At 32.3% G+C, this 24,921-nt stretch overlaps 2 protein-coding genes across 2 annotated transcripts; both read left to right on the top strand.

Annotated features, from left to right (window-relative positions):
- The first annotated feature begins 316 nt into the window (after positions 1-316).
- LOC115891217 lies at positions 317-1,142 on the top strand. Its single transcript, XM_030911641.1, has 2 exons — positions 317-362; positions 433-1,142. The coding sequence occupies exons 1-2, from the start codon at positions 317-319 to the stop codon at positions 1,140-1,142; spliced, it is 756 nt and encodes a 251-aa protein (XP_030767501.1).
- A 3,481-nt stretch (positions 1,143-4,623) lies between these two features.
- On the top strand, positions 4,624-5,586 carry LOC115891216. Its single transcript, XM_030911640.1, has one exon. The coding sequence runs from the start codon at positions 4,624-4,626 to the stop codon at positions 5,584-5,586; it is 963 nt and encodes a 320-aa protein (XP_030767500.1).
- The last annotated feature ends 19,335 nt before the right edge of the window (positions 5,587-24,921 follow it).

Genomic DNA, 24,921 nt, shown 5'->3' with positions numbered 1-24,921 from the left:
GTCGATCCGTCAAAAAGTCAAAATAAAAAGTGTTTACAGTCCACTTTGGGTTTTATTACCCCATACAAAACATTGGTCCAATCGAACCGGATAAGTAGTGTCAGTTTTAAAAGGTCTAGTTCTGCCACGTTCTGCCGTAATCGCAGTAAAAATCGATATTGTTGGTCGATTAGCAAAAAAGCAGAAGCCATCTTGTGAATCGGAAACCAACGCAACGGAGGAGTTGGATTGTTCCACCAAAGGGTTCTTCAAGAAGGGCTATTGAGGTTAGTGAGAAGTTAATTAATAAAAGTATTTTTTCTGTCTGTATTTTAAAATGTCCGAGGAAGCAAATTTAAAAGCTAAAAAAGCGTCGTTAAAAAGTAAATTAACGAGATTTAAAGATTTATTGAAAGTATTAATAAAAGATGAATTAAATGATGAAATAATCAGGGGAAATTGAAACTCGGTTAGAGAATATTGAACCTGGGCTAAACGAGTTTACTGAAATTATTTTACAATTAGGTATTTTAATAAATAATGTAGAGGAACTTGACTTGGAAGAAGCCGAATATGAGAAAAAATATTTTGAAGTAGTGGGTAAAGCAAAATCCATTATTAAAATTTATTATAATGAATCAGATAAAAATTCGGCACAAGATCAATTTGCTCCAGGCTCAGCAAGTATTAATAATAGTTTAAATAATATTGGTATAACAAATAATCCATGTATTAAACCATCAATAAAATTGCCCCCCATAACCTTGCCAAAGTTTAATGGTCATTATTGTTCTTGGTTAGAATTTAAGGATACTTTTACAAGTTTGATTGACCAAAATGAGTGTTTAAATGAAACCCAAAAGTTTTTTTATTTAAAATCCTCGTTGGATAAAAGTGTCCTTGAAGTTATTCAATCGGTAGAAGTTACTGCCAATAATTATAAAGTTGCGTGGCAAATTTTAGTGGATAGGTTTGAGAATAAAGCCTTAATGATTCACAATCATATTCAAAGTATTTTTGAGCATCCTAAATTAACTCATGAGTCACACAAAGATTTAAGACATTTATACGACACAGTAACTAAACATTTAGGTTCACTAAAAAGTTTGGGAGAAAACACTGATTCTTTGGGATCGATTAATAATTTATATCTTGGCAAATAAATTTGATTTAACAACACGACGCGATTGGGAAGAGTTTAAATACGAAGAAAATTTACCAAGCATGAATGATATAAACAAATTTCTTAAATCCAAGTGTGAAACATTAGAAAAATTGAAATTACATTAAAAGACAAGAATAATTCATTTAATAAAAATAAAAGACCTGGTAGTCATGGTTTTACGGCAATTTCAAATGATGTTAAATATCAATGTTATCATTGTAAAGAAAATCACAGTATTTTTAAGTGTGAATCATTTTTAAATCTTGCAGTAAATCAAAGAATTGATGCTGTTAAAAAACTAAAACTTTGTTTAAATTGCCTCAGGCCATCACACCCATCCTGGAAGTGTAAGCTAAATAAATGTTCTAAATGTCAAAAGGCTCATAACACAATTTTACATTCGGATACAATAAATAATAATTCAAAAGCCGCAGCCACAACCAGTGGTGCAAACCGTCGTCGTAGCGAAGTTTCAAACGGCGACGCGACGGAGCCATCAGCTGGTGCACTAGCGCAGGCGGAGAGTTTCTCGGCACATGCGAGGCCGTGCGAGGTTGCCGCGTCTTTTAATAATTCCCAAGTTTTACTGTCGACCGCAATAATTAAAATTAAATTAAATAATAATGAATTTAAATGTCGTGCTCTGCTAGATAATGGTTCTCAGAGTAATTTCATATCTGAAAACTTTTGTAAAAAATTAAATTTGCCTATAATTAAAGTAAAGCATGCAGTTAAAGGTATTGGAGAAACTTTAGCTAATATAAATAAAAAGGTAAACATTGAAATAAATTCTAATTTAAATAATAATTTTAATATAAAAATAGATAATAATAGATTACAGATAACTTACCTCTTTTTACATTTAATAAAAATAATTTAAAAATCCCGTTTGATATTCAATTAGCAGATCCAAATTTTAATGTGTCTCAGGAAGTTGATCTGTTACTAGGGGCCGAACTATTTTGGTCTAGTTTAATGCCTGAGCAAAAATCTCTTGGAAATAAATTACCAATTTTACAAAACACCTTATTTGGATGGATAGTTGCAGGTAATATGATATTAAATAATAATCAAACTAATATGTCAGTGAATTGTTTAAGTACCGTTCAAGATTCTTTTTTAGATAATAAAATATTACAATTTTGGGAATTAGAAGAAATAAATAATAAAAAAAGGATATTATCAGAGTCTGAAACATACTGTGAAACATTTTTTGAACAAACTAAAGGAAAGGATAAAGAAAATAGGTTTATTTTAAAAATTCCTTTTAAAAATTCTGTTTCTAAATTAGGAGCGTCTCGTAATAATGCCTTACAACGTTTTAATGCTTTAGAAAGAAAATTAAGTAAAAATATTGAATTAAAAAATGATTATATCGATTTTATTCAGAATATTATATCCTTAATCATATGTCTGAATTTGATGATTCTGATGAATCAAATCACGACGGATATTATTTGCCGCATCATGCAATTATAAAAGACACTAGTTTGACCACGAGAGTTCGAATAGTATTCGATGCGTCCTGTAAAACCAGCAGCGGACTATCCTTAAATGAAGTTAGTTTAAGGGTCCTACTTTACAACAGGATATTTTTGAAATTTTGAGTAGATTTCGTACTCCATAAATTTGTTTTAACAGGTGATATAAGTAAAATGTACCGACAAATTCTTATTCACGAGGATGACCAAAATATCAAAAATATTTTGGCGTGCTAACCCTGATGATGAAATAAAGTGTTATAAATTACACACAGTTACTTATGGGACGGCTTCGGCTCCCTATTTAGCTAATAAAATGCTTATTTGAACTTGTGAAGAAAATAAAGATAATAATTTAATTAGTAAAACAATAAAGGAAGATTTTTATATGGACGATTTATTAACAGGTGCGGATACAGAGGAAAAACTTCTGTATATTCAAAAACATGTCTCTAATATTTTAAGTAAATCTGGTTTTGAACTTAGAAAATGGCTATGTAATGATAATAATATTTTAAACAAATTTGAAATAAATAAAGATTTAGACGCAGCTATTTTATGTATTGGTCAAAATGAAGCTAACAAAACTTTAGGTATATTTTGGGATGCCCAAGGTGACTTCTTAAAATACAAAATTAATTTAGATACAATTAAAATTGAAAAAATTACAAAAAGGTCAATTCTGTCAGCGGTGTCTCAAATATTTGATCCGTTGGGGGTATTGGGGCCGGTGATAGTTATTGCTAAATTAATTATTCAGGAGATATGGAAATTTAAGTTAGATTGGGACGCGGAATTACCGGAAAAAATTTGTAAACTTTGGATAGAATTAAAAATAATATTTTATCAATTAATCAACTAAAAATAAATAGATATGTTCTTGATCCTAATTTTGTAAAAATTGAGCTACATGGCTACAGTGATGCGTCAACAAAAGCGTATGGCGCTTGTATTTATATACGTTGCCAGTTACAATCTGGAGAATATATTAGTAATCTTTTATGTGCTAAAAGTCGGGTAGCACCTTTAAAACAAATAAGTCTTCCCAGATTGGAACTGTGCGCAGCGCAGCTCTTGGCTAATCTTGCTGATAAAGTGGTAAATAGTGTACATATTAAATTTAATAAATTTTATTTTTGGTCTGATTCCAATGTCACTTTATGCTGGATTTATGGTGAGGCATCATCTTGGAAAACTTTCGTGGCCAATAGGGTCAGCGAAATACAATCTCTTACTAGAAAAGAAGATTGGAATTACGTTCCATCTAGTGATAATCCAGCTGATTTACTTTCTCGCGGTGTAAATCCTCAAACTTTAATAAATAATAATTTATGGTGGCACGGACCAAATCAACTTTTAATAGATAACAGTAATTGGAAACCTTTTGAATATAAGCAAAATAAAAGTGAAATCCCTGAACAAAAAACAATATCTTGTGTCTCAAATAATGTAACAAATAAAACGTTACTTCAAAAATTAACTACTTGTACTAATTTAGTAGAAATTTTACATGTCTTGTCTTATTCTTTTCGTTTTTTAGATTATATTAAAAATAATAATAAATACAATAACATTCCTAAATCTTTAACTCCAGAGGAGCTAGATCATTCTTTAAATTGGTTAATAAGGGAAGCTCAAAGAGAAATTTATTCGGTTGAATTTAATAATCTATTAATAAATAAATCAGTTCCTATAAAAAGTAAAATTTTAAGTTTAAACCCAATATTAAGAAATAATTTAATTTGTGTAGGAGGTAGATTAAAAAATGCTAAACAAGAAAATGAAATTAAATACCCAATAATTTTACCTAACAATCATTTTATAACAAAATATATTTTAGAAAATGAGCACAAACGACTTTTGCATTGTGGAGCTCAAACCCTTTTATATTCAATCCGTGAAAAATATTGGTTAGTGTCCGGTCGTAATACATGCAGAAGTATTGTAAATAAATGTTTAAAATGTTTTAAAGCCAAACCGAAAAATGTAAATTATCTTATGGGTGATTTACCGGAAGTGCGGGTAAATACTTTTGGTGTTTTTGAAAATGTTGGCACGGATTATGGCGGACCATTTTATATAAAAAATAAAAAGGGTAGAGGAGCTACCACTAGCAAAGCTTATTTATGTCTGTTTATTTGCATGAGCACTAAAGCTGTGCATCTTGAACTTGTGTCGGATTTAACAAGTGAATGTTTTATAGCGGCTTTAAATCGATTTACTTCTCGCCGTGGAAAACCAAAAAATATATATTCCGATAACGGTCTTAATTATGTAGGTGCAAATAGGGAATTAAGCCAGGTTTACAATTTTCTAAACGAGAACGCCGCATATCTTGGAAATAAACTAGCCGATGAAAACATATTTTGGCACTTTATTCCTGCAAATTCTCCTACTTTCGGCGGACTTTGGGAAGCGGGAATAAAGAGCGCGAAACATCATATAAAAAGGGTTATCGGTAACACGCCTTTAACATTTGAAGAATTCGGAACTTTTTTAGTACAGATAGAAGGTATTTTAAACTCTCGCCCTCTTTGCCCTCTAACTGAAGACCCAGAAGATTGTGCCTCTCTTACGCCAGCACATTTCTTGAATGGCCGTACCATAACCTCAACCCCTCAACATAATTTAACCGATGTAGCTGAAAATCGTTTGTCCAGATGGCAGCACATTCAGGCAATGGTGCAACACTACTGGCAAAGGTGGCAGAAGGAGTATCTGGGAGAACTCCAAACCCGCACAAAATGGCGAAGGCGTTTTGATGAAATTATAAAGGTGGGCTCTATGGTTCTCATCAAAGACGACAATGTACCTGTCCTGGAGTGGCGACTTGGTCGTGTTACAGAGCTTCATAGTGGCGCCGACGGTGTTGTGAGGGTGGTTACTGTGAAGGGACAATTTGGTTCCTTAAAACGCGCTATAAATCGCATTTGTGTTCTCCCCGTAGAGACAGAAATTTAAAATAATTAATGAACTGTTTTACGTTCAATTAAAAAATTAGTTTAAGAATGTTAGTAATAACAATGTTCTTTTTTTTAAATACTTTATTTTGCAAATGTTGAAAATATCATATATTTTTCAAATTTTTGTATGTTAAAATTAAGTATATTTAGCAATATTTTTTGTACTGTGCACAATAATATTTAATATTATATTATTCTTGTTTTGAAAGTTCATAGGCTATGTCCTTTCAAGGTGGCCGGTATGTTAAGGCCTCATTGCTAAAATTATAAAAAAAATTGGCAACACTGTCTAGAACGCCAACCCTTTCGTCCTCTTCAACCAACATGGCGAACTAGACTAGACGTGCTTCGTGTCGATCCGTCAAAAAGTCAAAATAAAAAGTGTTTACAGTCCACTTTGGGTTTTATTACCCCATACAAAACAACATGTATTGACTATTTCCATTCTAAATATCTTGAGAACGGTTGCTCGTAGCGATTTTTACCAAGAGACATTTTTTACATAAAAAATCATGGAAATGTATGTTTTTTTAGTCAGTGGTTTTATACAGATACGGTCGAAAAGTTATTACTCTTCAAAACAGTTGAAAGCACATGTAGGTGGCGCCCCCGCGAAATAGGAGTAATTTTGACATCAAAATCAAATTTCTCGTGTTACAAAACTCCCAGATACCAATTTTCTTCCAAATATTGACGTTACTTCAGAAATTATTTGGAAAAAATCGAAATAAAAATGAAACTTCTACACACTGTATCTCCGAAACTATGCATTTTAGGACATACATTTATACGAACTTTTTTACTTATTTTGATCTGTAGAATAGGCTGCCGAAGTTTCCGGAATACAGTTCGGGCCACCCTGTATAAAATTATCTTGTCATATAGTTTTAGTTACCATACTTCTCCGAAACGAAATGTATATTCGTATTTTTTATAACCCTAGGATGGCCCGCCCCAATTTTTTTTTGGACAAAATTTTTAATTTTTTATGATGTGGCATTAAAAAATAGGGGTTCTACCTTCTACCATCAACAACTAGTTTTTAATAGTTGTTGTTACCATACGCCTCCGAAACGGCTTAACCGATTTTGATGAAATTTTATATGTATATTCAGTAGGTCTCAAAATAGGTTGTTATCTATTTTTTATACCCCTAAGTGATATGGGTGGCCCAACTCAAATTATTTTTTGTTATTTTTAGGCAAAATTTTTTATCTTTATTTTTTTTATGATGTGGCATTAAAAAATACATACAACCCTAAATTTTCACCCTTCTACCATCAACCCCTATTTTATAATAGCGATATTAGTAATTCAATAATTTTAATTTAACAACAAATTGTTTTTAAAAATTGTTAGAATACCTTAAATTAAAAACGTGAGTATGATTGAGTATACAGTATGTCCCCGGATTGTCTTTACAAGAGGAAAAAAACTTTTTTACTATTGACGTTTTGAGTAAAATGCATTCTTCATAAAAAATTTTGCTTGTCTTAAATGATCTGTTTATACCTTTCCAAGTTGCCATACTGTTTTAGAGATAATTTAAAAAAACAATAAATATACACGTGTGGCAAAATTTCATTAGCAATAGGAGCTTTTCAATGCGATAAAAAAAGATGGTAAGGCTGCAAAATACACTGCAGTACAACAGAGACGGATAAAGTGTCTTTTCCCTACCATTGTATAGGGGAAGTGATCATAGAAGTGATACGACGAGAGAGCTTCTGCGTGAAGGGGCGGGTCTATAAGACGCTTGTGTGGGGCTACCGGCTACTAATAGAATAGAATCGAAAAAATAGAAAGACGAAGGACAGTGTTGCCATTCTGTTAAATCAAAATTATGTTGGCTTATCCTAAATCCCGAATCTTCTAATCCCATTATCTTGCCTACTTAATGAAATATTAAATAAAGTACAAAACAATTTTAAGAATGTTTTCTCTAGGCACATAACAACTTCTTTCTAAAACAAAAAGTAACATGCAGAGCTTTGAAATCATTTCTAAAATAGCAAGTGCAATTCTATGAAATGGCAATACTGTACGATCTTCCTTCCAGTCGCTCCGACACCGAGCTGTCGGTCTGCGGCGGCGACAAAGGAATTATGCCGAAAAAACTTTATAAAGGTGTAGCCGAACAGGGTTGCCGGGTTTATTAGATTATAATTCCATACGAGAACAAAATTCTCGGTAGATCTTCAACAAAAATCAAAAGTACACAAACAAAATAAAATATAATATTTATGTCCAAAATTAGTATTCGTATGTGTCGTAATACTAGATCACTCAAATAAAATACAAATATAGTAAATATAACAAGAATTAGAAATAGGTATATTATATTCAGTGCGAGATTCTGAATCATACGTTCTACTCGCCTGGGGTAGTTTTGTTTTAAGGTTCGACATTTAGTGGTTTAGAGGTTTGGCAATTTCAAGGCCACGCTTCTGATTAGAAAATTTTGAGGTTTGGATATGAGAATGGGATGGGACAGTGATTTCCCCAGTATGGTCTTGGGAGATAAGCTAAGGCTCGCGTGGGCAGGGGCACGTCCCTGCGTGACATTAGGGAAGTGGCAGGTAAACGGTGGTTAAATATAGCACAAAACAGGGAGACATGGAAAAGGATAGGAGAGACCTATATCCAGGAGTGGATGAATCCGGGTTGAGGAAGAGGTATATTATTTAATATTAAAACAATATATTAAATTAAACAATATTAATATATTAATAAAAACTATAACAAGTAGGGATAGCAGTCACTTTTTACCTTTGTACAAATTTTTGATCAGTGATATCTAAAATTAATTTCATTTCAATGGGAAAGCTGTAGCAACTCTCAACTTTTTTTCATATTAATATATTTTTTTGACAGGAAAAGCATTAAAAAATATTTATCCGTATTCAGTTTGTTTCTTAACTTAGATTTTGTTTTTTGTTTATATTTTTTGGAAAAATAAGGGTTTAACTTTAGCAGATGAATGAAACAAAATCTTTTCAAAAGATATTAATTTCTTCGGGCATATCGCCAATACCGCGCCTAATAAAGAGTAATAAGGATTTGTAGGAATATCTTTGTCACTCTGCAACTAGACAAAACCATGACCTATGATTACTAAATAAAATTTAACAAACAATAATTAAGTCAGATTAGACTAAAAACGCAGTTGAACATATCGTTAGATTTTTGTTTAAATCGGTAGATCGGTAGCTTACAGACGAAACCAGTAGACCTGGCAACTCTGTGATGGACTGAAGTGATGGCGTTTTGCGGAGGCGCGGGAAGTGAAATAAAATAATGGGGATAAAGGGCAGGTGGATGGGTATCATGGGTGGATGGGAGGCGGCGGAATTTCCAAAATTTGTTATCTTATTGGAGTTTGTCTAACTCGACAGTCGTAGTGGAAGTGGAAACGGGGAAGTTGTTGCCCATCTCTGTTTAAGCTTAGACTTTCTATAGGCGTTTCATTCCAATGCATGTAATTCCTATGCCTAGATATCGTATTACCGGACCTGTATAGTAGAATGTGATAATATAGATATAGGGAAATTAAAACAACTTTCGTTGCACGTCATCAATAACATCCTGCGTCGTCTTATAGAGTTTGCTGGTCGTATTATGATGTGCAACCAAATTTATTTTAATTTCCCTCTAGTTGTTTTTTATTATTAATTCAATTAACGTCATATTTGTTACTGTTGTTAAATATTACATTTTCCGATAACTATTATCTACCTTTTCGTAGCACTGAACTAAATTAATTTTGTGCTTCTTTATTAGATTATTACATTATTTTAAAACAGCAAAAAATGACTTTAATTAAAATTCTATTAATAACAATCTGTCAAAGAATTAAATCGAAGTTATATTACCATAGAACACCTTTTGATTTTTAGGACTTCAACTGTTAGGAAAGGACTGTTTTTTAACCAACTGTAACCAACTGTTAGGAAAGGATTTTTAAAAATTCAACTGTTCATTTTTTTTGCAAAATTTTTTACGAAGAATATAAACTTATCGAAAAAAGTTAAGGATATGGTGTTTTCGCTAGGAAGACAATTTTTCAGAAAAAATGTGTTATAACTCTGAATACCTATGTCGTTTGTGTTTAAAAAAATACTGTTTGTAAACATAAAAAATTGTACCCAAACAAATAAAAAGCATTATCATCAAAAATGTACATTTAATTTTTGTTTTGAATAGAACTTATTATTGAGTGCGACATTGTGGATATTCTGTCATCGATAATATGAACAAACGTCATTTAACAATAGAGGAAGCAAATCAAGCTATTCGGTTGGTTCTTGGCGGTGCGCGACAGATCGATGTGGCTGATCGATTTAAAGTCACCTAAAGGGTAATTTCTAGGCTTAAAAACCGATTTAATGAGACTAGATCTCTCATGGAGAGGCATAGGGAGGGTCGACCAAGGTCGACAAATGCTAGGGAGGACCGAAGCTTACTGAGAGGAGCTAGGATGGATCCTGCAAGAAACTATACGTTGCTCAGCCAGGACCTTTTGGCTGCCAGCAGAGTACGTATTACCCCTCGGACGATCTTAAATCGAATTAAAAAAGCAGGTTTACATTGCTATAGGCCTATAAGACGCCCTCCGTTGATCGCGAGAGTCAGGTTGAGATCATAAAGCTCAACGTTTGCTCTGGTGTAATGAAAGAGCTACCTGGAAAGATGAGTGGCATACTGCGATGTTCAGCGGTGAAAGCCGCTTTTCTCTTCGTACTGACAGACGTACAGTTCGTGTGTGGTGACTAAGAAATAAATGACTTAACGATCGATATGTTCAAGAAAGGCATCCCTTTGGAGTTAGAGGTGTAATGGTCTGGGGTGGAATTTTCTACGGAGGCCGAACGGAATTGTATGTCTGTGAAGTTACAATGGCAGGTGAAATTTATGCTGACGACATCATTGGAGGATCGCGGAGGACGTCCAATAGGCCTATAGCAATGTAAATTTGCGTTTTTTAATCGATTTAAGACCGTTCGAGGGGTAATACGTACCCTGCTAGCAGCCAAAAGGTCCTGGCTGAGCAACGTGTAGTTTCTTGCAGGATCCATCCTAGCTCCTCTCATTAAGCATCGGTCCTCCCTAGCATTTGTCGACCTTGGTCTACCCTCCCTATGCCTCTCCATGACAGATCCAGTTTCATTAAATCGGATTTTAAGTCTAGAAATTACATTTTAGGTGACTTTGCTTCCTCTACTGTGAAATGACATCTGTTCATATTATCGATGACAGAATAACCACCATGATAACCACAATATCACAAACTGCCGCTTAGCAACACGCAAACAAATTCTATTGTGAATAAAAATCAAATGTACATTTTTGATGATAATGCTTTTTATTTGTTTAGGTACAATTTTTTATGTTTACAAACAGTATTTTTTTAAACACAAACGGCATAGGTATTAATAGCTATAACACATTTTTTCTGAAAAATTTTCTTCCTAGCGAAAACACAATATCCTTAACTTTTTTCGATTAGTTTATTTTTCTCAAAATGTCAATAATAAAATCAGTTTTTCCTCTTGTAAATGCAATCCAGGGACATATTTATACTGGATATAATGTTATTTACCCAAATTCAATATACCGGGTACCTGCCCATCACTGGCCTTAGCCACAGCAATGCATGACCAGGTCCGCTAGTTATATATAAAAAGGCCATTTTAACGCCCTAGACATAAAAGTAAAGCACTTTTACGCCTAAGCACAGCAGTTCAAAAATACCATACGATCTAAAAAAAACGGCGACATAGACGGCTTGGGCCGAACGGAACTGGCATTATGGCGTTAAAAAAATGCCCAATATGAATGGGTTTTAAAAATTGCACTATTGCCAAAGTTTACTAAATAAAAATATATTATTTAGTAAACTTTGCTATTGCCAATGGTATTTGCCATTAGACGTGATTATTTGGCCTGTACTCTTCTCTATTCTTTAATGGCGCTTACTACCAATTGGTCTTAAAGAGGTTGTAATTTAATTTTATATTGAGTAAAAATAACTTTTAAATGGTGTGGTTTAAAATTCGAGAAAAAATAATTTTTTGGAAATAGATTTTTGTGTCTGGAATCTGGAAATGTTTATCCTTTTATAATCTTTCTATAATTAGTGTTAATTTTTGGAGTTTTATGTTAATTTTTAGTAAATGACATCTAGAGATTGACCTCGCCAAAATTATCATCTATTGTCATTCCCCAGCCGTATTTGACGCCGTTTTTTTTTTGGTCATACGGTATATTATTAAACTGATATTATTAAAAATTAATTATTAAACTGATTGTCAAGTTCAACGAGTATACCCGTTGTTGCTCGATATACCGGATGTTTTTCAAAAGTGGTTCACCCCTATAACCTTTATTTTTCCAGATAAAAAACGAGATTTAGTATGATAGTTTATGACATAAATCATGATTGACTGTCGTATTAAATTAGTTTCGGGCACTTTCTGTTTCATCGGAAAAGACTATTGCTTTTGATTTTTAAATGGTAATATACCCTCGATTTTTTATACTTTATTTGATAGAAAATAACATTCTGAATAGAATTGTGTACATCATATACCAGCACTTGATATTTTCGCTTGAAAAAAAAATAGTATTTTAAATTTCAATCTAGAGTATATGGCTGTGTTAAGCCTACTGTTTTTAATCAAGAAGCCTTGCAAAAATAGATTTGATCGTAATGTTTTTGTGACTTCTTGCACGTTCTGTGAAATGTGATGAGGGTTCATTAGCATATTTGGAAAAAGTAAAACAAAATAACAGTAAAACATATTCGTGAAAAAAAGTTCAGGTCACCATAAAAATCAAAAGTTGTAGTCATTTCAGGTGAAACAGGAAGTGATCGAAAAAATTGAATATGTCAATCAATCCTAATTTACTTCACATACTAACACATCAAATCATGTTTTCTGAAAAAAATAAAAAAAATTATAGAGGTAAGCCAATTTTAAATAACACCTGGTATAATTATTACTTACAAGGTGTCAGTTTTTATACGTACAGCCGCGCAACGAAAAGTATTCCTAATAAAACAATATACTATCATTTTTTACAAGTGACATGCAATTTTTTTCCCTATAAATTCAGAAATATTTCTTAAAGTATTGCCAACAAATATCTATAGTATGTCCCCGGATTGTCTTTACAAGAGAAAACACATTTTTATTATTCGATTATTGACATTTTAAGAAAAATGCATTCTTCATAAAAAAAATTGTGCTTGTTCTAAAATGCATAATCACATTTATAATTTTCCAAATTTCCATACCGTTTTAGGAAATAAAAAAAATGAAAATTTGGTTGAATTTTTTCATAGTCCTAAAAATCAAAAGGTGTTTCTATGGTAATATAATTTTGATTTGATTTTGATTCTTTGAACGTAATATTTTTTGCTGTTAAAGTATCACATTTTCTGATAACTTATAACCTTTTCCGTAGCATTGAACTAAATAAATTTTGTGTTTCTTTAAGATTCTAATACACCAACAAATATGACGTTAATTAAAATTCTATCAATAACAATCTATCCAAGAATGAAAACGAAATTTCATTAACTTTGAAACGCGTATTAATTTTGAGGAATCATTATTATCCTAGATCATACATACTTACGTGGATAAGTAAATCACTATGGAAACTATCGCAAACATATCAACGACTTCCATTTATCTTCTTTTTTTGTTGCACACGCGGTGGTTCTACTCTGTCTATCTTTGTCGAGGACCTAGCGTCCACGCGCCACATTTAAACATTAATTTTAAAAATTTAATTTTTTAAATGCATATATTTGAACAATAAATTGCATGTTTACTGTCACAAAAATTAAACTATATAAAAATACATTATATAAGAGTTTCTTGCCTTGAACTGCTAATATAGAAATTAATTCCACGCTGTGTTCGTCATAATGTGGATCAACCTGCTCTCACTACCGGTTTCGGGGCCCTACCCCATCATCAGGTGAGCTTGGGTATTTCCACAAAACGACGAGCACATCGCATCAGAGTATATACATACCACTTGTCGTAAAGTAGCGGTAAGATATTAAGTCCCGCATCGCGAGATAGCGGCCTGTGTGCAATGGTAGTACTTTCGTACCACCGAGGCACAACTATCGATAGTAAATAAAGGCTTTTTTCGGCTCGTCGTTTGTGGAAATATCCAAGCTCAGCTGATGATGGGGTAGGGCCCCGAAACCGGTAGTGAGAGCAGGTTGATCCACATTATGACGAACACAGCGTGGAATTAATTTCTATATTAGCAGTTCAAGGCAAGAAACTCTTATATAATTTTATTATATACCTAAAAACTGCAAGAAATGTATTTTCCATTATAAAAATACATTTAGCTACTCCATACGAATATCAATATTCTTAGGAAATCTAACCAGAAACTAAAGTAAAGATTTCAGTTAACGTCTCCTTTTTGCTGCCAGGGCTAATCTGGACGGGGCCTACTTTATTTACGCGGAATCCGAACCGCGGTCCTCGGCCATATCATGGTCAGTGGCCTACCGACTTAGGAAGTGTAAATTAACTCTTACTCACGAGATATCCGGCCTCGAACCGGCGTGAATGAGCAGTGTGTATCAATAGATTTTACACTTTTCCCTTGGACAACAGCACGATAGAGTTTCGAACCGGTCACCCGTCCATCCACCAGTACCGCTTAAATTCGGTGTTCTAATGGGAACCGGTGTTTCAACGTAGCTAGGCCGTTGCCAACTAACCTAACCAGAAAGTATGCATGTGGTTTAATATAAATAAAAGAACAACTGAATATGTTACTTGCCTATGAAACGATAATTCGGGGACCTTTATATTAGAACTTCCACACACCAAACACTTTCTAGTCATTTTTACGAGTATTTAGAAAGTCCAACGAAAAAAATAGAAATATAATTGCACAAACTTAAAATTAACTTCTCACTGAAGACACTTGCATCCTTGGCTATAAAAAAACGGTCGATAAAAGAGTAATTAATACAATTTTTAAAATAAAAAACGCAAAAAACAAGCGACGTTACACAATGGAAATAAGATTATGACATATTATGATTATGACAATATAATAACAATGAAAAGTTGGTTTCCATAACAATGCATAATTTGCACTTTATAAACCGTATAAAATTGTGATTATTTTGGAAATACGTGCAACTTTTAATGCGCATGCGCAAAGTAAGGTCCTCGAGAAAGACAAACTTATTGAACGTTTCATAAGTGCAATAAAGAAGGTTTGAAATGACATGTCGTGATGTTGGAGACATATTTTTTAATGCTAAATTTATGGCGTTGATTTATCCACGTAAGTATATATGATCTAGGATTATTATACCGTATGATCGAAAAAAACGGCGTTAGCGATGGCTATAAAATGAAGATCGCTGTCATTTCATATGTAAATTTATATGGGAAATGTCTTCGATCGTCATTTCCCAGCCAACTGGACGCCGTTTTTTTTTTCGATCATAAGGTAGGACTTATTAGGAAAAAAATTTAAACATATTTTCATGTTTTTTTAATGCAACCATTTTAGAACAAGCAAAATTTTTTATGGAGAATGGATGTTTCTCAAAATATCAATAATAAAAAAGCTCTTTTTCTTGTAAAGACAATCCGGGGACGGTATAATAAATATACACTATGTGCAATTTGATCTAAAGTCTGCTTAACCAGCCGTGCCGGAGAAAATTTTAACATTCAAAAAATGGTATAAAATACCATATTCTTGTAAATTAAAATGAGACACAACTGTCACTGTCGTAGTTCCTGCCGATGGACAGACTATTTTTGCAATTTTTGTATGGTTTACTTTATCAGAATTAACAAAGAATATATATTATTTTAATTGTGTAATGTATGTAATTGAGATTATCGGCCATTTAATGTGAATAACTAAAATTATTTAGTTTTTATAACTAAATAATTTTTCCTGTTATACTAAAACTAATTTTAAGTTCAGTATTTGAGTCATTTTATTTACACTTTTTATTACTTTTTTACTTAAAGTATTTTATTTATATATTTGTAATATATTCTTAGGTTAAAATAAGCCTGGCAATGTAAAATAAAAAGAATGTGCAAAATACTTTATTTTGAAATTAGTAGTGTTTGTAGAAACAATAAACACATTTTATATAGAAAACTTATGGGTGTTATTTTCTCCTTTTATTGTAGGCTTCAGCTACTGTTTTAGTATTTTGCTTTTATGTCCTAGAAATTTTAAATGATAGATTTGGGGTCCTTTTTCCCTCATGAGAGTAACAACTTCACATACAGTTCAGGAGATGTGATTTTTTTTTGAGTGATTTTTTCTTGTACTTATTTTTTCAGTCGGTGAATATGAAATAGTTTGTTTGGATGATGTGTAGGTGACATAAAATTATAATTTGAGACAGGCTAAATTTTTCAGATGTGTTCACTAGGCAAAAAAAAGATAATATATTTGACATTTATTAAAGTGAATCTTTAATCTATATTAATGGAAATAACAGTCGGGCACATCACAAGTGGAGGAAGGTCAATCTGGCTCAAAATCAGTAACCCTTATTTTCCCATGCTTGAACTTTAACGGATCATTTGATACTATCATAAACTATAATCAAAAGCAAGTTTGGCTGCTTTACAAAATTGGCATATTAGTCTGGCAGCATCTTGAAAAGTGCAAAAATTACAACATTTTGCTTTTATTTTCCCGGATTTGAAAATTTGTCACATGATAAATAGTACTATAATTTCATAGAAAGTACACGTCTGGCTGTCTTTTGCGATCAGGAAGGCCCCGCCACACAGACTCACAAGTCACCTGACTTGGATAAAACCTCATCTGAACTAGGTACCTACCTAGTTAAATGAGGAGAGGAAGCGCCATTTAGCGCGCCTGACAAACGTTAAACGAGTCTGGCAAGACTTTCGGGATGTTTCACATTAGTCAGACTATATTTGCAGCTGTAATTATAATCATCATCTGACAAATTTTAGGACTGCGCAAATAAGGGCAACGGTTTCAATAATTTTATCCAATTTTTCACCTGCCGGACCCATTCTCACAGATTAGCCAAACTATTTTATTTCTTAACTGTACAACATTAGAACTAATAAATTCACTAATAGAACTATTTTTATGGGTGGAAAAAATGTGTAGTATATTTGCACTTTCTAACGCATTTTCTGGCTACACCGATCGGAGAATCCTAAATATATGAAATTTCCTTAGAATAACATTACAGTTGGGGGTTGAAACCTTTGCTGTTACACAGGAAAATAAAACACTAAATCACCACAATACACCAAAACACTTTTACTTTTAGGCTAGGCGTAAACTGAGTCGCGTGTATCGCGTGTGACATGACCTGACATGACATTATAACGTTTTTTAAACATTACCATTGCGAACGGCAGCTTTTCATCGGTAGAGCAGTCGTGAATAAGGTATTTCACTGGAGAAAAACTAATTAACAATAAAAATCAAAAATATAAATATTGGGCACCAGGCTTGAACAGAGGAAGAAAACACAGTTGTATATTACTTGAAATTAATGACTATATTTATTCACGATGGACTTTGTTGATAGTAAATGACATTGTAGAATTTTAGTAATTATAGTGGTTATATGTTGAGGAAAGTTATGTTAAAAATAGTATTAAATATGTTGAATGAAAATGACTATGGAAAAATACAATATAGACAAAGCTATAGGAAATATAAAAAAGGTAGCATTACTTTAATTAATTTGTTATATTTTATACTATATTAAATCTCAGATGTTGCAAGCCGTAGATTCTAGCATCGATTCGGTTATTCATCTGTCAAAGTGACGCAATAATTATATAATATATAGAAAGTAATACTATTATAAAATGTAATGTTCGCAAAGAAAATAAGATCTAAATCATATTTTAAATACTAATCTGACATAAGTAATTTAACCACTAAATGTAAAGTCTGTACTATATTATTCAAGACTGAAAATGTAAAACGTAAAATCTGAACTTAAAATTAAACTTAGCTGCTTGTTCTTTAGGCAATCCTGCTTCAAAGAATAACAGCGTGAGTTGGGACTTGTATCTCTGCACTTCCTCTCAGCTTCATCGTTGGCCAATACAAGGAAAGGGGCTAGAATGAGGACACTATGAACCAATATAGCCGTAACTATCGACTAGGCTTGATAATCAGAGCAAAGCAGCATGGGGCTTACGCTACATCCATACTGGGGCATTCTATACATAAGATAAACTATCCATACATATGACAATGTCCGTACCTTGGACACCCATCCATAGGACACCTGTCCATAGGATGCTGTCCGTACCTTGGAACACTATCCGTACCTTGGACCCTAAAACACGAAACTATCGTTTAGAACCAAACAAGGTCTAATAAACAAAATAAACCTACCTCGAAATACTTCCGAGGGCTCAATAATAAACAAGGCAACTGTCCTTTCTTCCATTTAACATGTTGGAGGACAAAAGCAAAAGAACACTAACGTACCAGCAAATACCAAATACGAGTTGAGTTGGGCCAATCCAAAAAACTCTACCCTAAAATACTCAGTAATAATAACGAATCTAAAAAGGACAATATCTCATCTTTACCTGTAGCTTCGAAATAGCAGCTGATTCAGATTATGCAGCAAGATTTAAATGATTACCATTTCTCTGATGGCTGACAGACCGTTGCTGATGGCGACAGACCGGCAAAACCAAAAGTTATAACGCCGAGAGCGAAACCTTGAAGCGATGTTGACAGCGCCTCCACTGAAGCGGTGAAACGATAACAAGGTTGTCGACTAGAGAACGTAAAAATTACGCCAAGCGTGTCAAATAAATTATCAAGCCTGAGCGATACGGAATCCGGTGACAATACGCCAAACATCATATATCATATACAGGGTCCGGCAATAGTGCGTCGGGCATCTGTAGCTCCTGGAATAAAAAACTTGGAAATTTTGTTTAACTGCAGACCTAAATTATGTACTAGGATGTATTTCAGGAAAATATTTTAACTTTTATTGGGTGGCTCAAAAAAGTATGAGTGGATCGGGATGTTTTTTTTTAAATGAATCACCCTGTATATTAAAAAAGTAGAAAAAAGACTCAAAGTCTCGGTCTTTTTTCTACTTTTTTAATTTGAACCAGGTCTCTTTGAGAAAAATGGATGCATTCTTTAAACCCTGTATATTATTGCATTTTTGGCTTCCTTTCAGATCACTTTACATAATCCTAAGACGTGAGTAAATATATTTTGATAATTTCCGAGATATTAATAAATAAATAAAACTATATATTTTTCAGACTTTCTTAAAAAAATTATTAATAATACAAGAACTGTTCTGAAATCAAAACTATATTAAATATTTACTTTAGATGGTCTGTTCTTACTTTGTAATAAATATGGAAATTGTAAATTATACAGGATGTTCAAAATTCTACCCCAAACTATCTAAAATATAAAATAATTTTTCTTCGTTTTTTTTTTAAATGGAACATCCTGTATATTATTTTTTCAATAGATGGAGAATTAAAAAATGAACATTTTTTATGTTTAGAGTATTTCAAAAATTTTAACGGTTTCGCAGATATTCCCGGTTTTGTATTTCATATGGCATTTTCCATAGTAAATTTTCATCAAAGCCACCTAATGATTTTTCTCTCGTATTTTACCATTGGAAGCACCATATGAAATAATACTGCGTGTATCCGGAAAACTATTAAAAATTTTGAAATACTTTATATACAAAAAATGTTCATTTTTTAATTCTCCATCTATTAAAAAAATAATATACAGGGTGTTCCATTTAAAAAAAAAACGAAAAAAAAATATTTTATATTTTTGAAAGTTTGGCGTAAAATATTGAACATCCTGTATGATTTACGATTACCATATTTATAGCAAAGTAAGAGCAGACCATCTAAAGTAAATATCTAATATAGTTTTGATTTCAGAACAATTCTTGTATTTTTAATATTTTTTTAAGAAGTGTTGAAAAATATAAATTTTTGATTTATTTTGCAATATCTCTGAAACTATCGAAATAGATTTACTCATATCTTAGAATTATGTAAAGTGATCTGAAAGGAAGCCAAAAATGCAATAATATACAGGGTGTTCCATTTAAAAAAAAATTATCCAGATGCACTCACACTTTTTTGAGCCACCCTATAGAAGTTACAATATTTTCCGGAAATACATCCTTGTACATACTTTAGGTTTGCACTTAAACAAAATTTTCATTTTGTTTATTCTAGGAGCTACAGATGCCCGACACACTATTGCCGGACCCTGTATAAAAGACATGTAACGAACTAAAAACGTTAGAACATGGCGCGACCGGCATGGTGCGACGCGGCTCTCGCGCTGCTTGGTCGTCTGCAAATTGGGACGCAGTTTTTCAGTGACTCACCTCTGGCGATCGTATAAAAACGGCTGCACAAAAATGTCTGATTCGCCATCTAAACAATTGTTGTTACTAAACTTTAGTTCTGAGTCAGAATCAGATGATGCCGATGTGTAAATTTTACTGTATTCAATAATCAAAATTAATACACGCGAACGCGAGGCACGCGTCAGGTCACACGCGATAGACGCGACTCAATTTGCGCTTAGCCTTACATAGACGCGCGTTTCGCTAACTATGTTAGCATCATCGGCAGATGATCAAGACTAACCTAAAACCTTCAATTTGAGCGTTAATATGTACTCGCTCAGTGGGTACCGAGTGGGCGTGGCAAGATCTAGCCAACCGGGTCAGAGCCCACCGAGCGTAAAAATTAAATTTCCGCAACTAGAGTAGTAGCAACCAAAGAACTGGAAGGAATTGGACCGTTGTCTCTGTTCATACTATCTTTACATTTATTAATTCTGATGCTTTCATATGCATCTAATTGCCTGTAATTTGAGACTTTAATTAATTTTAAATTATTAAGATCTATACAATGTTCTTTATCAACAATATGTTCAACAACGCAAGATTTATCCGGTCTACCATATCTTATCTGAGCTAAATGTTCTTTAAATCTAGTTAATATTGATATTCTCGTTTGCCTAACATTTTTCTGATTACAATCTTTACAAAAAATTACTTATTTACTTATAAAAATACCCGCCCTTCCCAGTGGAGGTGTTTTATCCTTAGGATTACCTAATACTTGTTGTAATTTATTATTAGCACTATAAATACACAAGTGTATAATTGACATTCTTAAAAATTCCTTTTAGACCACGGGATAACTCTCTATCAAACGGTATTGAAAATATTTTGAGATATCTTTCTCCACTTGAAAAGTCGAATTTCTATACGTTTTCTATATTTTATCAACTAGTGAAGGAGAATATCCATTACACTTTACACTCAGCTACATTCCTAATGTAATCTCTTTCTATTTCATATCTTTCGTTGGTAAGTGGAAAACTAAGTAATCTATGATTACTAACTATAAAACTAATAAATAATAACTATAAAACTAAGTAATCTATGTTTAAATTTCTTAGTTCATAGATTACTAGTTTTCCACTTACCAACGAAAGATATGAATTAGAAATGTAGCTGAGTGTAAAGTGTAATGGATATTCTCCTTCACTAGTTCATAAAATATAGAAAACGTAGGTATAAGTTTTCGATTTCTGAAAAGTCGACTTTTCAAGTGGAGAAAGACACCTCAAAATATTTTCAATGCCGTTTGATTGAGAGTTATCCCGTGGTCTAAAAGGAATTTTTAAGAATGTCAATTATACACTTGTAATAAATTACAACAAGTATTAGGTAATCCTAAGGATAAACGAGAAGATCAATATTAACTAGATCTAAAGAACATTTAGCTCAGATAAGGATATGGTAGACCGGATAAATCTTGCGTTGCTGAACATATTGTTGATAAAGAACATTGTATAGATCTTAATAATTTAAAATTAATTAAACAAGTCTCAAATTACAGGCAATATGAAATCATCATCATACTCGAGATGCATATGAAAGCATCAGAATTAATAAATGTAAAGATAGTATGAACCGAGACAACGGTCCAATTCCTTCCAGTTTTTTGTTCCTAGTTCCTACTACTCTAGTTGCGGAAGTTTAATTGTTACGCTCGGTGGGCCCTGACCCGGTTGGCTAGATCTTGCCACGCCCACTCGCTACCCACTGAGCGAGTGTATAAACGCTCAAATTGTAGGTTTTAGGTTAATCTTGATCATCTGCTGATGACGCGACGCTAACATGATTAGAGAAACGCGCGTAAAAAAGTAAAAGTGTTTTGGTGTATTGGGGTGATTTAGTGTTTTATTTTGTAGAATAACATACCGAATAATTCTATCGATGTTTGTTGACTGCAAAAATAAGTCTGAAAATCTTCACTGCCCCCTAGGCTATTAATAATGTAAGGATATCTTTTTGTGGAGATATACAGGGTCCGGCAATAGTGCGTTGGGCATCTGTAGCTCGTAGAATAAAAAGAAAAATGGAAATTTTGTGCAAACCTAAAGTATGTTCTAGGATGTATTTCAGGAAAATAGTTTAACTTCTATAGGGTAGCTCAAAAAAGTGTGAGTGGATCAGGATGATTTTTTTAAACGAAACACCCTGTATATTATTTTATTTTTAACTTCATTTCAGACCACTTTACATAATCCTAAGATATGAGTAGGTAAATATATCGATAGTTTCAGAGATATAAAAAATAAATAAAATATTAATTTTTTCAGCTTGTCTTAAAAAAAATATTAAAAATACAAGAACTGTCCCGAAATCAAAACTATATATTAGGTATTTAATTTAGATAATCTATACTTAACTTTGCTATAAATATGGTAATCGTAAATCATACAGGATATCCACAATTCAACGCCAAACTTTCTAAAATGTAAAATAATTTTTCTTCATTTTTTTTAATGGAACCCCTGTATGTTATTTTTTCAATAGATGAAGAATTAAGAAATGAATATTTTTTGTATATAGAGTATTCCAAATTTTTTAATGGTATCGCGAATATTTGCGGTTTTATATTTCATTCTTTTGCATTTGACATTTTCTATCGCATTTGACATTTTCTACAGTAAATTTTTATCAAAGCCACCCAGTACTTTTTTTTCTCGTATTTTACCGAGAGAGCCATATGAAATAATACTGCTTGTATCTACAAAACCATTAAAAGTTTTGAAATACTTTAAATACAAAAAAATGTTCATTTTTTAATTCTCCATCTAATAAAAAAATAATATACGGGCGTTCCATTTAAAAAAAAACAAAAGAAAAATTGTTTTATATCTTAGAAAGTTTGGCATGGAATTTTGGACATCCTATATGATTTAAGATTGCGAAATTTATAGCAAAGTTTTGATTTCAAGACAGTTCTTGTATTTTTAATGTTTTTAAGAAAGGCTGAAAAATATATTTTTTTTTATTTATTTATTAATATCTCTGAAACTATCGAAAAATATTAACTATATCTTAAGATGTAAAGTAATCTGAAAGGAAGCTAAAAAGGCAATATCATACTTTTTAGTTCCATTTAATAAAAATCACCCCGATCCACTCGCACTTTTTTGAGCCACCCTATAGAAGCTAAAATATTTTCCTAAAATACATCCTCGTACATACTTTATACGGAGATGGTTATAGAATAGCTATAAAAAGGTTAAACTGCTAACCCCCTAGAACAAATCTACCTATAAATGTAGTAGAAAATATAGTTAGTTATCTATTTCCAAATCACGAACCAGTATAGAGTGTCCCATTTTAGTTGAAATCATACGGTATATCCATTATTCGTGAAGATAAAAGGGTGCGGTTTGCACAAACCTATGCCAATTTTTTGTCAAACGGAAGATGCTGTCAACAAAATTTTCATAGCCCTCTTCGTTTCTCAGCTACAGGGTCTTTTTGAAAATTTTGCAATTTGGGACAGCCCCCGTATCTCCGTTATTATGGACAATATCGAGAAGGCGAAAACTGATTCTTGTAGAACTTTTTACGTAGAATACAGTGGCGTAGTCTGTTTTTTTTCTACGAGAAAAATATTTTTTAATATATGAACTAAAAAGAAGTTACCTATGTCTTTTAAAATGGAACACCCTGTATATTTATAAATCATATGATCCGCTTTGCTATGAGCTTCTCAAAAATATATATCACTCTATATTCATTTTCACTATTTACTGCAATAATATCTAAATACAAAAAAAATAAATACATCATTTTCTTATTAGTAGGTAGTGGTAAAAAACCATATAAAAAACAAAAAATCAAAATGGTATTTACTAAAATAGTCATATACATATTAAAATTTTATTTGGAATTGATACATTTTACTTTTGAACTGTTACCACTGAATCTCTGAATATATTTTTCTTTTTTTTTATAACGGGATGGGTTTGCAAATATCTAAAAGTTTGCATTATTAGCATTTTCCATGTGTTCGACATTGTATTAGTTGATACGATATATTTCATATTTCAAAAATACCCAAAATCAGAAATCGAGAACGGAATCAATCCGGAAATCAGGGAGACAATCATATGGGCCCATTGGTTCTAATTCATTGATTTGAGAAATAATAATTTAACAAAATTCTAATATTTTCGTTGTAAATTAAGTTGTGAGGGGGTGCCCCATCTTGCTGAAAGTATATTTCACGTAAATTAGCTAAAAGAATATTTAAAAGTTCCGATACGATAGCTTCCAAGATTTACAAATAGCGGTAGAGAGTTAAATTTTCCTAATATATAAAGAATTTATTAGTGGCTCTCATAATAAAAGAAGAGACAGATAGCAGTATACTTTTAATAATTCTTTAGTTTCTTTTATTATCAATCATGGCCTACTAATAAATATGATCTTTTAATATATTTTTTTTTAAATATTGCATTAAATAGTGAAAATAAATATAGAGTGATATATAGTTTTGAAAAGCTTATGGCAAGCCACATCAATATAATTTATAAATATATAGGGTATTCCATTTAAGAAAACAAAACTTTAGTTTATATCTTAAAAAATATTCCTTTCGTAGAATAACAGACTACGCCACTCTATTCTACGTAAACAGTTCTACAATAAACTGTTTTCACCTTCTCGATATCATCCATAATAACGGAGATACGGGGGCTGTCCCAAATTGCAAAATTTTCAAAAAGACCCTGTAGCTCAGAAATGAAGAGGGCTATGAAAATTTTGTTTACGGCATCTTCCGTTTGACAAAAAAGTGGCACAGGTTTGTGCAAACCGCATCCTTCTATCTTCACTAATAACGGATATACCGTATGATTTCAACCAAAATGGGACACCCTGTACACTTTAATGTTG

The sequence above is a fragment of the Sitophilus oryzae genome, unplaced genomic scaffold (assembly GCF_002938485.1).
Source record: "Sitophilus oryzae breed Bouriz unplaced genomic scaffold, Soryzae_2.0 scaffold_980_pilon_pilon, whole genome shotgun sequence".
NCBI classification, from domain to species: Eukaryota; Metazoa; Arthropoda; class Insecta; order Coleoptera; family Curculionidae; genus Sitophilus; species Sitophilus oryzae.
This window is presented reverse-complemented; position numbering and strand designations above follow the sequence as displayed.

Bases quoted from the DNA above. Each gene is read 5' to 3' on its own strand.
- LOC115891217 (XM_030911641.1), top strand. From the start codon at position 317: ATGTCCGAGGAAGCAAATTTAAAAGCTAAAAAAGCGTCGTTAAAAA. The intron at 363-432 runs GTAAATTAACGA...TGAAATAATCAG, and splicing joins TAAAAAAGCGTCGTTAAAAA to GGGAAATTGAAACTCGGTTA.
- LOC115891216 (XM_030911640.1), top strand. From the start codon at position 4,624: ATGGGTGATTTACCGGAAGTGCGGGTAAATACTTTTGGTGTTTTTGAA.